At 39.8% G+C, this 13,810-nt stretch overlaps 1 protein-coding gene across 5 annotated transcripts in view; it reads right to left on the bottom strand.

The window, feature by feature from the left end:
- LOC111159947 (aryl hydrocarbon receptor nuclear translocator like 2) overlaps positions 1 to 13,810 on the bottom strand; it is a 107,042-nt gene that overhangs the window by 35,604 nt on the left and 57,628 nt on the right. For all 5 annotated transcript variants that reach the window (XM_022522648.1, XM_022522652.1, XM_022522649.1 and 2 more), the window contains 4 exons: positions 9,120 to 9,199; positions 7,612 to 7,704; positions 5,563 to 5,680; positions 4,594 to 4,737 (listed from right to left, as the gene is read on the bottom strand). In XM_022522648.1, coding sequence (XP_022378356.1) covers positions 4,594 to 4,737; positions 5,563 to 5,680; positions 7,612 to 7,704; positions 9,120 to 9,199 — 435 coding nt within the window. The remainder of the gene's footprint in view (positions 1 to 4,593; positions 4,738 to 5,562; positions 5,681 to 7,611; positions 7,705 to 9,119; positions 9,200 to 13,810) is intronic.

Below are 13,810 nucleotides of genomic sequence, written 5' to 3'. Positions count from 1 at the left end.
CCATTGAATCACCCTGTGTCCTCAGTTGGAACATTTAGACCATTTGCTTTTAAAGTAATTGCCATTTTGTTTTCTGGTTGTCATTGTAGATTTTCTCTGTTCCTTTCTTCTTGCTCTCTTCTCTTATGATTGTGGACTTTCTTTAGTGTTATGCTTGGCTTTCTTTCTGTTCATTTTTTGTGTACCTATTATACGTGTTTGATTTGTGGTCACTATGAGGTTCATATATAACATCCTAAGTATATAGCAGTCTATATTAAGTTGATGGTCACTTAAGTTTGAACATATTCTGAAAGATTTTTTTGCTCACCTTCCCCAAGTTTAATTTATATGTTGTCATATTTTACATCCTGTTATTCATGATTTTCTTACTTCTGAGTATGGCCTTTTCATTTCCACTTCAGGAAGTCCCTTTAACTTTTCTTGTAATGCCAGCTTAGTGGTGATGAGCTCCTATAACTTTTGTTTGTCTGGGAACTCTTTATCTGTCTTTTAATTCTTAATGATCATCTTGCCAGGTAGAGTATTCTTGGTTGTAGGTTTTTTTCTTTCCAATCTGCAATGTTCCTGCTAAAAAATCAGCTGATAGTGTTATGAGATTTCCCTTGTATGGTACTTATTGCTTCTCTCTTGCTGCTTTTAAAATTCTCTCTTTATCTTTCTTAAATCTTTGACATCTTAATTGTGATGTGTCTTGATGAAGAGCTTCTTGGGTTCATCTTCTTTGGGGCTCTCTGTGCCTCCTGAGTCAGAGATCTGTTTCCTTCCCTGGGATAGAGAATTGTTTAGCTCTTATTTCTTCAAATAAGTGTGCTGCTCCTTCCTCTCTCTCCCCTTCTGGGACTCCTATAATGTGAATGCTTGTTTGCCTGATGTTGAAGAAATTTTTTACCTACCCTCACTTTTTAAAATTCCTTTTTCTTTTTGCTCTTCAGCTTGGGTGTTTTCCATTACCCTATCATCTAGATTGCTGATTGATTCTTCTATATCCATTAATCTGTTGATTCCCCCTAGTATATTTTTCATTTCAATTATTGTATTCCTCAATTCTGTTTAGTTGTCTTTTATATTTTCTATCTCTTTGTTGAAGTTCTGAGTTCTTCCACCCTTCTCTCCAGTCTGGTTAACATCTTTATGATCATTACTCTAAACTCTTTATTAGGCATATTGCTTATTTCTGTTTCATTTAGTTCTTAGATTTTATCTTGTTTCATTTGGAACATACTCCTATGTCTCCCCATTTTGCTTGTCTATGAATTAGGCTAAAGAGCTATTCCTTTCAAACTTGAAAGAATCATCTTGTGTGTAGTCTTTCCCTGTGTAGACACTGTATCTGGTGATTTTGGCTGACTGGTTGAAACTGTAGCTGGCGTCAGTGAGAGTCCTAGGGCACTCCGTGCTGGGAAAGTGCTGGAAGGATGGCTGGAGCTGAAGTGGGCACAAGTTGAGGAGGTCTTAGGGCTATCTGCACAGAGAGCACCCTGGCAGGACAGCTGAAGTGGACACAGGCTAGGGAGGTCCCTGGGTTCTCCACAAAGAAGGTACCTTAGCAACTCAGCTGAAATAGAAGTGGGTACAAGCTAGTAGGTCCTGAGGCTCTCTGCACAGAAGGCATCCTGGTGAAATCGCTGAGTCTGAAGTGCTGGCTTGGGCTGGGGTGATCTGTGGGTGCTCTGCACTGATGGTGCTTTGGCAGGTTAGCTAAAGTGGATGCAAGCCAGGGTGTGGGGGTATTCAGCCTAGAGGTTGCTCTGGCAGGGCAAATGGAGTGGAGATGGTGTTCTCCGGGTACTCTGCACAAGGGGCACTCTGGTGGGTGAAACAAGCATAAGCTGGTGGGGTGGGGGGGGGTGTGTGTTCCAGAGCAGTCTACACTGGGGATGCTCTAGCAAGCCATCTGGAGCTGAAGTGATGTGGGCCTGGAGTATTCCAGGCTGCTTTGCACTTGTGTCACCTTGGCAAGGCAGCTGGATCAGGGATATCCTGTTGTGCACTGTTGTAGAGTTGCCTTAGGGTTGCTGTGGACTTGGTGCCTGGGGCTCACTGACAGAGAAGGTTACCTTGGGCACCCAGACCCTGCTCTCATCCATATTATCAAGGTGGAGGGGGGAATATAAACTGTGGTGCTCACCAGCTCCTCTGACCTGGAGAGAGTTCCAGTAGCTCCCTGCCATTTGGCAGGGTTGTAGGGCTGGTTCTTGTATATTTTAGACTGTGGCTTTTTGTGTGCCCTAGTGCAGACAGATCTGCTCACAGTCCCTCAGTACTATCCCTCCCCCCCTACAGTTCTCAGTGTAACAGTTTCCCTTTGTTATTGTGCCATTCTGTATGTGGTCTTTTATTGTGCAGAAGCTATTCAGTCAGCCCTCAGATGTTTTTCTAAAAAGGTGTAGATTTGGTATCTGTGAAGGAGGTAAGTTCAGGGTCTTCCTATGTCACCATCTTAGACCAGAACAACTACTCCTTAATCTGGTAATCTTTAAAACACTCAAAAACCTGATAATTTAAGACTTTATTCAACTTATAACTTGTGTAAAACACCACAGAGATTTTCAACTACATTAAGGTAGCTGCATGTTTTTCTCTCACATGGATTGTTGTCTACATTAGGTGATTCACTTATGGTTGGAGCTACTCGGTATGGTATTGGTTCACTTCTAGTTAAATCCTAAGGGTAAAATGTACTACACTCCAGGGTCTACATGGGGTATGACTCCTTGGACCATCCACACAGAAAGCATATTCTTGCCCTTGGAGATTAGTTTCACATTATATGGTCATGTCAAATATAAGATTAATGAAATTAACCTGACTTGGCAAGGAGGGCAGAGGAAACAGGCACCCTGAGGTAATGATACCACCATCTGCTTGCACTGTCCTAAGAATTTAGGTGCATTATTTCTAATAATATAACAGCTCCCCACATTTATCTAGTGTTAACAATACTAAGAACCAGGGCAAGCACATCACTTGTATTAGCTCCTTTAATCCTAACAAACACCCTAGGAGGGAGGTTCTATTATTTTCTCTCTGTTGTTGAAAAGAGTGAGACCCAGAAGGCTTTAGCAATTTATCTTGAGTCACAGTTACTCACCAGGTCAGATTCAAACCTGAACAGTTGGGCCTCGGAATTGATGCCTTTACCTAGTCCACAAAGTCATACCAGGCTGTGGATAATCTTGTTTCACAGATTCAGTGGGATTAAGAAACTTGTTCACAGCCACAGAGCTAGCAAGTGATAGAACCAAAATTTGATCCCAGGCAGCTGGATTCACAGCCTCTTCAACACCAAGTCAACTGTGACTTCAACCCCAGGAGGCCTTAGAGGTGACTTTAGACAACCCTTGCCCACTCAGAGTCAAGGGCACAAGGGCGGCAATGGATGGTTTACAAACACATCCTCTCTTACCACTGCTGAGTCATTCTGCTATGTTTCTTTATGATGTAACATGAGAGTAGGGGCGTTATTTGAGTGGGAGTTTTGCCGATCTCCTTTTCTGCAAGTTACTGAAACTCTTCAAGTCTCTCTTCCCTGATTCTTAATCAGTGGAAAGCATAGTTTTCATGGGGGTTAAAACAGTACAGTCTCTGATCCAGCACAGGTATATGCTTGGTAAGTGAGTATTGAGTGATTATCGTCTTAGGTGGCTGCCAAAAAAGATTTGTCCAAAACTTGTAAATAAACTGAATCTTGCAGCTCAATTATTGTATTCCTCAACTGTTTAATTGTCTTTTATATTTTCCATCTCTTTGTTGAAGAGAGAGAAGACATAAATAGACTTTTAAAGGATGGGAAAGAAAATCCCACAATAAAATTTGCATAGGAAATCCTATCTCTAATAGGTTAGTATATTCTTAGGCAAAAAAAAGTGGGAGGCATTTTTCAGTCCCCAGAATTTCCCAGTCAAGTAAAATAGATGAGTGTTAAATCAATTAAAAACGTAAATAAGACAAACCTATAAAAGATTCACAGGAAAACAGAACTAGGACTATTTACCAAAGAGCTAAAAGCGGGGCGCCTGGGTGGCTCAGTGGGTTAAAGCCTCTGCCTTCGGCTCAGGTCATGATCCCAGAGTCCTGGGATCGAGCCCCGCATTGGGCTCTCTGCTCTGCGGGGAGCCTGCTTCCTCCTTTCTCTCTCTCTGCCTGCCTCTCTGCCTACTTGTGATCTTTGTCTGTCAAATAAATCAATAAAATCTTTAGAAAAAAAAAAAAAAACTAAAAGCGTTGAATGTCTTAAGAAACTTTTACCAAAATTAATCAAATCAGGCTCTTGTACTATTGCAGTTTTTTAAAAAGCCCTAACTTTCATATTTTAAAACAATGGGATTTCATTCCCTGCCCCCCATTGGAAAGCCCCCAAGCTGTAGTTTCAACAGCACCATTAAAATCATGGACAATAAAGGGCCTGCAGTTACCTGATAAATGTGAAAGATGTGATGAGTCAATCCAAATAATTCTGGTTAAAAAACAATCTTATCTCCTCGGGTGCTTTTGGCCTCAAGTATTTGTCTTGACCACACACTTTACTATTACTGTATAGAAAGCTTTTAGGACATTAATTTTATACCCATGCCTTAAATCACTTGATACCTTTCTTCTTTGAGGTGGATAAGCATTCATGCTCTTCTTTGACAGAGATTTTACAGCTCATTATCCGACAGAAAAAGGATCGCCTCGAGCCAGAATACACATGCATCCTTCCACTGTGGAAATTACTGTGAACTTGCAAGCCAGCTTTCATAGCAGGAGGTAAGAGAACAGGTGGAAAAGAATATGTTCATATAGATAAGAAATGTTAGGAGACACATTTCAAAACTATTACCTTTTTTTTTTAATACGTTGAAAAATGGCTATATAAAGCAATGACATCATTATATGGTAAACCACTAAGTGAAATATACCAAAAAGAGCATATGCCAAGGAATTATATTTTTATAATTTATAAACACTGGCAGTTCATCCTCATTTTTTCCCGGCGGGAGGGGAGGACAAAGGTAATCAAAATGAAATGAAAATTTTTTTTAAATGAAAAAAACCCTCAACTTACAGTAGTAATCAATGGCTTTAAGCATCATTACTTTATATTATAAATAAATGTTTGGCACTAAGCATTTCCAAAGTGGTATTTTCAGAGAAGATAAAGAATATTTATACTTCCAATGCACAATTATACAAGGTATTTCATATTGAGTAGATCTAACTCATATAAGAAAGAGAACAGTCTCAGCATATGACTGAATAACGGAAACCCCAGCAATTTTTAAACCCCAAATGATACTTTCTTATAAAGATTTTATTAGCATATGAAACAGTGATTATAAAGCAATCACATATCCCCCAAACAAAGCATCTTCATATGAACATATTTGTTTTTGTATGTGTATATGAATACAGGAATTCTCTATTGTTTTTTGAACTCTAGGTTAATGACTGTAAGGTTTACTAAATCTCTTCTTGATAAAACCATAATTAGCTAATTTTTCAAAATATTGCATAGCTGTGCTTTTAAGTAATAATTTATTTACATAAAATTATGGACATGCTGACATGAGCACTTACTTTTGGCATCAATCAGCTTCTCTCTTGGTGAAAGGTCAGAAGAAGAAAGTTGCTCCTTTACTCTGGCAACATCTTTTGGATGTAAGAAGTCAAATAAGCTTTGTCCAGTCAAGCTAGCCTATTTATAAGGTAGATGTTCATTTAAAATCAGTACCATAATTTTTCTACATTTCTTCACATGAACTTATGGTAAATACTGTCAAAACTTTTTCTCAAGCTCAAAGATCCATCTACTATATTGTGATATTAACTTAGTGTTAAAAGCAGGGTAATACTTGTAGATAGAAATATATAAAACTGTATCTGGAAAGACAAAAATCACAAACACCTAATCACTGATATTCGGTGAATTCTTGTTAACATCCCCCAGTTCACTTGTTACTTCTAAATTATATGATTATTTAAATTTTTTTTTATCCTTGGTAAAAGTAAAGAGATTATATTGTAATATGGAAGTCACAACGTATCTGTGATTTTACGGTGTGATTCAGATTTTTTAAAAATCACTGTACTATTAAAAAAAAAAACAAAATCTAACCTAGAATACCTTCCATTTCCCATTTCACTTCCCCCAATATGTACAGCATTCCCATGTCTATGCCTTTGCTTGCATGGTCTCATCACCTAGAATTCATCACCCCTCTCTACAAACTCATAGTTCCCTCACCACTTCAGCCAACTGACTTTGGTCCCTGCCTTCCTCCTCAACTGAAATGTCTTCCTCCCCTTCTCTGCTCATTTTAATACCTAAGCAGACATTCTACTTTGTATATCAAGCCTTCCCTGATTTCAGTGATCACCCTTGCCTTATGAAATCCTTTATTACCTAAAGTAGACATTCTTATAGAAGACAGAACACATGGACCAGCTAGCTGGACAAATGGACAAGTAGCCTAGATTGAGTTAGATATCTCATATTTTAAAAAATAACATTTTATTAATCAGTCTGCTGTATGATTGGTTAATAGAAGTTTCTACCCATAACTCTATGCTTCAAAGCAAATCAGGTTCCTGAATCTGAAAAGCTAAGGACCAGATGCTGCCTACATCATGGGGATTCCAAAGTCCTCCTGAGAAGTCAGTATGTCTCTTGAATGGTCTGAAATACTAGGTCAGTGCCCAGTGGGACGAGATTCCATGGCACTAATTTGGAACTTACATGCCTATCCTGAATTGTAAGTTGTGTGTGTGTGTGTGAGAGAGATATTCTCTATCTCATGTTAGGAAATAGAATAATCAAGTCTTGACCTCCCCTTGTGTCCCCAATGCCGATAAAACCAGCTGCAATGATTCATTTGGTTCTTACTCCCTCTGTATGTAGGCTCATAATACCTCTTCTTCTGTTACTTAACTCATTATCCACGAATCTTATCTCTCTAAATTTTCATGTTTGGGGAGAATATAAGTTATGAGACTGACGCGCTAACTACTGAGCTAACGAGGCACCTGGGGAGAATATAGGTGAAGTCATTGGGAATTATTGAAGAGTAAAGCTGTGGTCTGATTCCTATTTTAAAGGTGACCACAGGAGCTCGTTTATTTACTCTGTTGGATTAGTGTTAGTGCTAGAGCTTTTGAGTAACTAGCTCAAATTAAATGGTACTTGGGAATGAGGAAGTAAAGAGAAGAGAAAGGTGGTTAAATGAAAGATGACTTTTAGAGTTTGTTGCCAGAGCTTAGATCAAAAACTGTTATGCATGTAACCTAATAATAAATAATAATGCTGTCTTTTGGAGGAAACGGAAGGACACCAAACATTGTTCAGACAGTCTCAAATGTGACTTGACAACCTAAGAGACAGGTTTAATCATCATTTCCCCTTGTCACGTAAGAGAAGGCTGCAGCTCAGGAAAATTAAATAACTTGCCAGAGGTAAGGAAGTGAACACTCTTATCAGAAATAAGAACCCATAATCTTTGCATACATTTCCACCTCTCTAGGAGTTCTAACCTAGTGGAACCTAAGCCCAGGGTTCAAGAAGAGAACTCAGAAATATGTGTGTTCAAAGAAATTAAGCATCATGTGGAAAATATCCTCAGTTTTGGATACCTGATCATAATTAAGTATTTTGGAGACTGATTTAGAAACGAAGAGAATTTTTCCTCTTTCACATCCAACCACAAATAGGAAGCCTTCGGCAGTCTAGAATTTAAAAATATAAACGTGAATATTTAAAAAAAAATCTGTCTGTCTTACACACATTCAAGTACTATAAAAATTCCTGTAGTGATAAAACAAAGAATGGTCATAGAGCTAGTAAAATTAGGACATTTTCTTAAGCTATAAAAAGACTGATGAAGAACATCGAATTGAAACCCAGTCTAAACTAGTTTTTGACATGGAAAATTTGGCCATGGAATATTTGGTTGTGATACTTTCTAATATAGAAATGACCTACCCCCAATTCTATACTGCATATAAAACTATAAAGATATCAAAACACTTCAGTAACAACTGCCCGAGGATATGCTGAGATGCAGAGAATGTGTAGAGTGGGGACAAGAAAAAGAGCAGACGTCCTACGATATACCTTGTGAGTAATTACTAACCACTCACTGGAAACTAAAAAAACTCCAACCTTGGTTAGATCAAGTCTGCCCAGTACATCCTTTGTGAAGCAACCTAAATGGAAATGGACCTGTATGGACACAGGATGAGTCTAGCATTCCCATCGGACGTTGCCTTGGATCATTTCTACTCACTGGAAACAAACATGAGGTGAGTTTGGCGGACATACTCTAGAAGGGCAGAACAAGTGTTATATTAGGACTGAAAGGAAAAAAAAAAACAAAACACTTAAAGATTGTGAGAAAGCTTCCAAAGCATACTGTACATGTTGCTAACTTTAGATATCTTGATCTTCAAAAAAAAAAAAAAAAAACAAACCCTTACATTCCTATCAGGAATCTTGTATTTAAAGTCAGCTGTTCAGATAAAAGAGCTTTTTAAAAAAATTGAGAAAAAAATAGACAAGTATATACATGAAGAATCTTTCTGTTTCATCATGCTGTGGTTTAAAGCCCAGGAGTCATAGCGCAAGATTAAGACATTTATCCCCTCCTGGGGGCAGGAGAAGCCTATGAGATGGTCATATTTTCCATGTCAAATAACCTCTAGAGGAGAGAATCTGAAAACCCATGCATATGAATGGTGAGAACAGAAATGTCAAAGCATCGACTAATAGCTTATTAAGCAGTAAGGGCTAATGTGCTGAGAACAGGATCCAGAAGAGAAAAGGATACAAATTAGATGGCTTTTTAGGAGGTAGTGATGGAGGGGAAGAGACACCATGGCACAGGAGGTGAGTACAGTGTAAGTTTAGGATCAAAGACAAGCTTGGCTCCATATTATGGAAATTGCATATCCTCTGTCTCTACTTTCATCAGCCCAAATTAAGACATGGTTACTTATGCAACTAATTTTTGTAGGAAGGGAGCTATGGTGTATTTGGGAGCCCTGGCTGTGGCAGCCGGAAGCGATCCCAAAAAAATCTGCCTCCCATCCAAGTAAAACTGAAAGGACAAACACAGCTTAAACAAACAGAACTCTGGACTTACCTTAAGGATTAAGTGTCTGAGCTCATTATCCTGAATAAATGAAGGTCTATAATTACCTCCTGCATAAGAATTTGTCATACCTAAAAATAAGTCCAAAAGTTATGGAAAATAGAGTAGAGTTGGAAATGTAGTAAGTACTTAAGGGAAATAAGTACCGTTGCCGCTGCATTAGGAATGGTTCTATTACTAGCACATTCTATGTGCTAGTATTTATCGTCCTCATTCTTTCAATAGTATTAGATTAGGATGCCCTGATTTTATACTGTAAGTTCTTGGAACTACTTATTCCCTTACACTTGAATGTGTGGACAATAGGAGCTGATTTCAAAAAAGAACTATATTTTCTAATACAGTATAATTCCTTAGCTTCTTCAAACTGTTCAGGGGCACTGGGGTGGCTCAATTGGTTAAGCATCCAACTCTTGATACCTGCTCAGGTCTTGATCTCAAGGTCGTGAGTTCAAGCCCTGGGTTGGGCTCCATGCTGGGCATGGAGACTACTTGAAAAAACAAAAACAAAACCAAACCAAAAAAATGGATTATGTGAATTACCCTAAATAGGAAGATTGTGGAACTTTAAATCACTACTCTGGATTCAAAAGATTTTCCAGACGGCGCTTTAAAAATCATATGGAGACTTCTGATAATATATAAAAATGTATAAAATATAAATGAAATAATTCATTTTAAGCCCTTATCACAGAGTTTATTGTATCAAAATAAAAGTCTCTAACTGAACAGCTGACAAAAGGAGGAACCAGCAGGTCAGGACCTACGTAAAAGTTTCAATGAGAGAAACAAGGGGAGCACCAAAATCACATTGTGCGTGCGTGGCCACAAGGGGGCGCAAGGGACAGCCCACCAAGCCAAGGTGCCCTGTCCCCAGATAACATCCAGGCAAGAGTAATTCACAGGTAAATCAGTTTTCCCTCTGTTATACTAGTCAACTTTCCTAACCCCAAGCCCCTCGTCCTGAGGACCGCAAGAAAAGTTGCTTTTGCAAGAGAAAGATGGGTTAATACCCTGAGAAGTTTTTGTTGTTGTTTTCCCCACCCTGGGACATTTTAACCACACAGTGGCCCTTGGAAAGATTTGCAGCTCAAACTCACAAAATACCTAAGTGCTGGCGGGCGGTTGGGTGGGGGTGGGATGGTGGCGAGGGGGTACCCAGAAAATCAAAAACACCTCATGGTCTTACTTGATAAAGTTTTTTTCAGACTGGTAGCACCCATATGAGCCTGGCAAAAGCAAATGAAAATCTCTTCCACAATCTACCTTCTAGGTAAGGCTCCAAGAATTCCCTCAAATGATTTCTTATGATTATAAATGAGTACACAGCAACCTGATGGGAGGGAGTTGAGAAAGAGCAGAAAGATACAGACTGAGTTCCAGGCCAGGGTAGGCCATAAATCAATCTGAGCAAAGCAGTGTTACCTTCTTGTCTGGCCTGAAGGTTGGAAGAAGTATGTTAGGGAAACCCTGTCGATGTCAATCAGCCAGAACTGGGAGCTGGGACAATGAGCGGAGGACAGGCTAAGGAGAAATGACGGGGGTAAGGGCAGAGCTGAAGCCAGGCTGAGGTATTACTAAAACACATGCTGTGATGTTCTGGACCTGTGCCAGTGAGGGATAACAACTTTTTTTAAAGATTTTATTTATTTGAGAGAGCGGGGGAGGGGCAGAGGGAGAGGGAAAAGCAGGGATCCCTGCTGAGTGGGGAGCCCAATGTGGGACTTAATCCCAGGACTCTGGGATCATGACCTGAGCTGAAGGCAGATGCTTAACCCACTGAGCCAGTAGGGCACATTGAAAATAACAAACAAGGAAACAAGATCACTTACCTTTATCACAGTGCTCATTAGGTTAAAGTGATCAAAATCACAGTAACTATTCCTCCTCCCCTCTCCCACCTCCACCCAGAGTACACACTGTGCTTGCCCTTGATAGGTGTTAGTCTTTACTATTAACAATGACCCTATTCAGTAAATGCTTTTCCCCTTACAGCTATAGAAGTGGAGGATTAGAATGTGAAGTGACGGGTAAGTCACACAGCCATTAAGTAAGGGAGCCAGGTTTTGAACCCAGGAGGTCTGCCTCTGGGACCTCCATGCATGGACCACTGCAGCCACCCCCCAAGTACCAGTACTATGACTGCACACACAGAATGCCCACAGTTTCTCTGAAGGCACCTGCTGAGAAGAAGGGCTACTCCAAGTGTGGTCTACTGGCTGGTGTCATCAGCAAACTATGGCAGGTGAGTACGGAAATGAAAAACAAGCATTTTTAGGGGCACCTGTTTGGCTCAGTCCGTTAAGCCTCTGCCTTCGCCTCAGGTCATGATCCTAGGGTCCTGGGATCGAGCCCCACATCAGGCTTCCTGCTCAGCGGGAAGCCTGCTTCTTCTTCTCCCGCTCCCCCTGCTTGTGCACATGTCTGCTCTCACTCTGTGTGTCAAATAAATAAATCCTTTTTAAAGAAAGCAATTTTAGACACTTTTATGGAAATGTGACATTGTTGTAGCACCCCAGCCCATGATCATTTTTCCAGGATTTAGCTGTACTTTGTAATGGGTGGGGGTGGGTAACACTTGTCCCTCACCCAGATAATTTGAGAAGCACTATTTAAAGCATGTAGTGCAAAAATTCACTTCACAATCCATTTGTCTTTAAAGTAATTATGTAGGGACTAAAACAACATGCTCCGCAGGCTCTGATGATGTGGGGTCCATGTTTCTGTGGAGCAAGTTGGGTGGTCTACTCCAGTAAGGGCACTGGAAGGCAGGCAGACCCAGTTGCCTGAAGTCCTCTTACTTGTGGGCAGCACTGACTAAAGGGTCTACTCAGGGTGTGCGATGAGCCCTTGAGCACCTCAGAAAGGCCACTGGCAAAAACTTGTGCTCTGGTGTAAGGAATCTGCTCTGGATTTAGACAGTCCGTCCTCCCTACTGAGCTTCTCTTGTTGCTCCTCCCACTCCTACTTCCACTGTAGCATTTATCACCCTGGATTTTAATGATCTCTGCCTGGGTCTGTCTCCTTCGCCTGCCATGAACCCCAAGAGCTCAGAGATCTTGTTTCTTTCTTTTCAAGTTCCCAGCACAGACGGGAACATGATGCTCAGTGCCTGTTTGTTGAATTAGTTGATGGATTCATGACTTTTCCCCTTAGGTTCTACTCCCTCCAGGCATTGCGAATGTGAAAATGGTTGGGTAATTTTAGAGTTGCAATCAAATGACCTCAGTGGGGCCTGCAAATGTTCACTGCTAAAAGATTTAAGGGAAATATTGCATACAACTTATGCAAGATCCAGTTGTGGGTAAAAGGGAATCCTGTTTCACAATGGATGGTTATGAAAATGAGACCTCCTGTCACACTCCTGAAAGGATCCTGCCAAACAGTATCCTCACACTTGTGCTGTTCTGCTTGGCATCAGAGGGATCGAGGCTGTGCTTTCTTTTCCTAACTGCCTGCCCTCCAGATTTGCACATAGTCAGCCAGCTGGAGTACGGCAGCCACCATTCTGCATGTGGAAATCTAAGGAAGGTGATTTAAAGTATCTATTTTTTGTGAAAGGGACTTCTTAAGCAGAGAAGAAAAGGCCAAGACAAGAAAATTATGCAAGAAAAATATTTCAGTGGTAAAAACTGAGTAAAGGTGGTATAAAGCTAGTATGACTGTTAAAAGACAAAAGTAGTAAAATGGTATCTGCAAAAAATAGTCAAGGAATACACAAAGTAAGAAGCTATAAAATGTGACCACATGTGTATAAAATGGGGAAAGGGAGAATACAAATGTAGTGCTTTTAGAATGTGGTCGAAGTTAAGAGACCATCAACTTGGTATACGTTGCTACATACTTAGGATGTTATATATGAAATTCATGGTTAGTACAACCAAAAGCCTATAATACATACAGAAAAAAAAAAAAAAAGAAAGAAATCCATGCATAACACTAAAGAAAGTCCTCAAATCACAAGGGAAGGGATCAAAAGAAGGAGGGACTGGAGAAGAACTACAGAAATAACCAGGAAATGATTTTTAAAATGACCATATGCCCCTATCAATAATTATTTTGGAGCATCACAGGGTGATTTTTGGATAACAATGGATAACAAAACGAGACCCAACCACATGCTGCCCCCAAGAGACTCACTTCAGCACTAAAGACACAGGCTGAAAATGAAGGACTGGAAAAAGATATTCCATGCAAATGAAAGCAAAACCAAAGATGGAGTAGCAACAATTATATCAACAAAATAGACTCCAAAACACTGTAACAAGAGACAAAGAAGGCCATTACATAATATTAGTAAAGGGATTTATTCAAAAGAGGAGATCACAATTGTAAATATGCATCCAACACAGGAGTACCTAAATATGTAAGGCAAGCATTAACAGACATCAAGGGAGAAGTTAACAGTGATACAATAATAGTAGGGGACATTAACACCCTATTAGGTCAATGGAAAGATTGCCTAGAAGAAAAGAAGGAAACAGTGGCTTCGAATGACCGATTACAAAAGATGGGCTTAACAGATCTACATACACAAAACATCCCATCCAAAAACAAGAGAATATACATTCAAGTGCACATGAAACATTACCCAGAACAGATCACAAGAAGAAAGAAATTTAAAAGAAAGACAACTGAAATCAAACATCTTTTCTGACTACAACAGTGAAATGAAATCAATT

This window comes from Enhydra lutris, unplaced genomic scaffold (genome assembly GCF_002288905.1).
Source record: "Enhydra lutris kenyoni isolate GAN:26980312 unplaced genomic scaffold, ASM228890v2 scaffoldscaffold72, whole genome shotgun sequence".
Lineage (NCBI taxonomy): Eukaryota > Metazoa > Chordata > Mammalia > Carnivora > Mustelidae > Enhydra > Enhydra lutris.
Note: the sequence above shows the minus strand (reverse complement) of the source record. Positions and strands in the feature narration are given on the sequence as shown.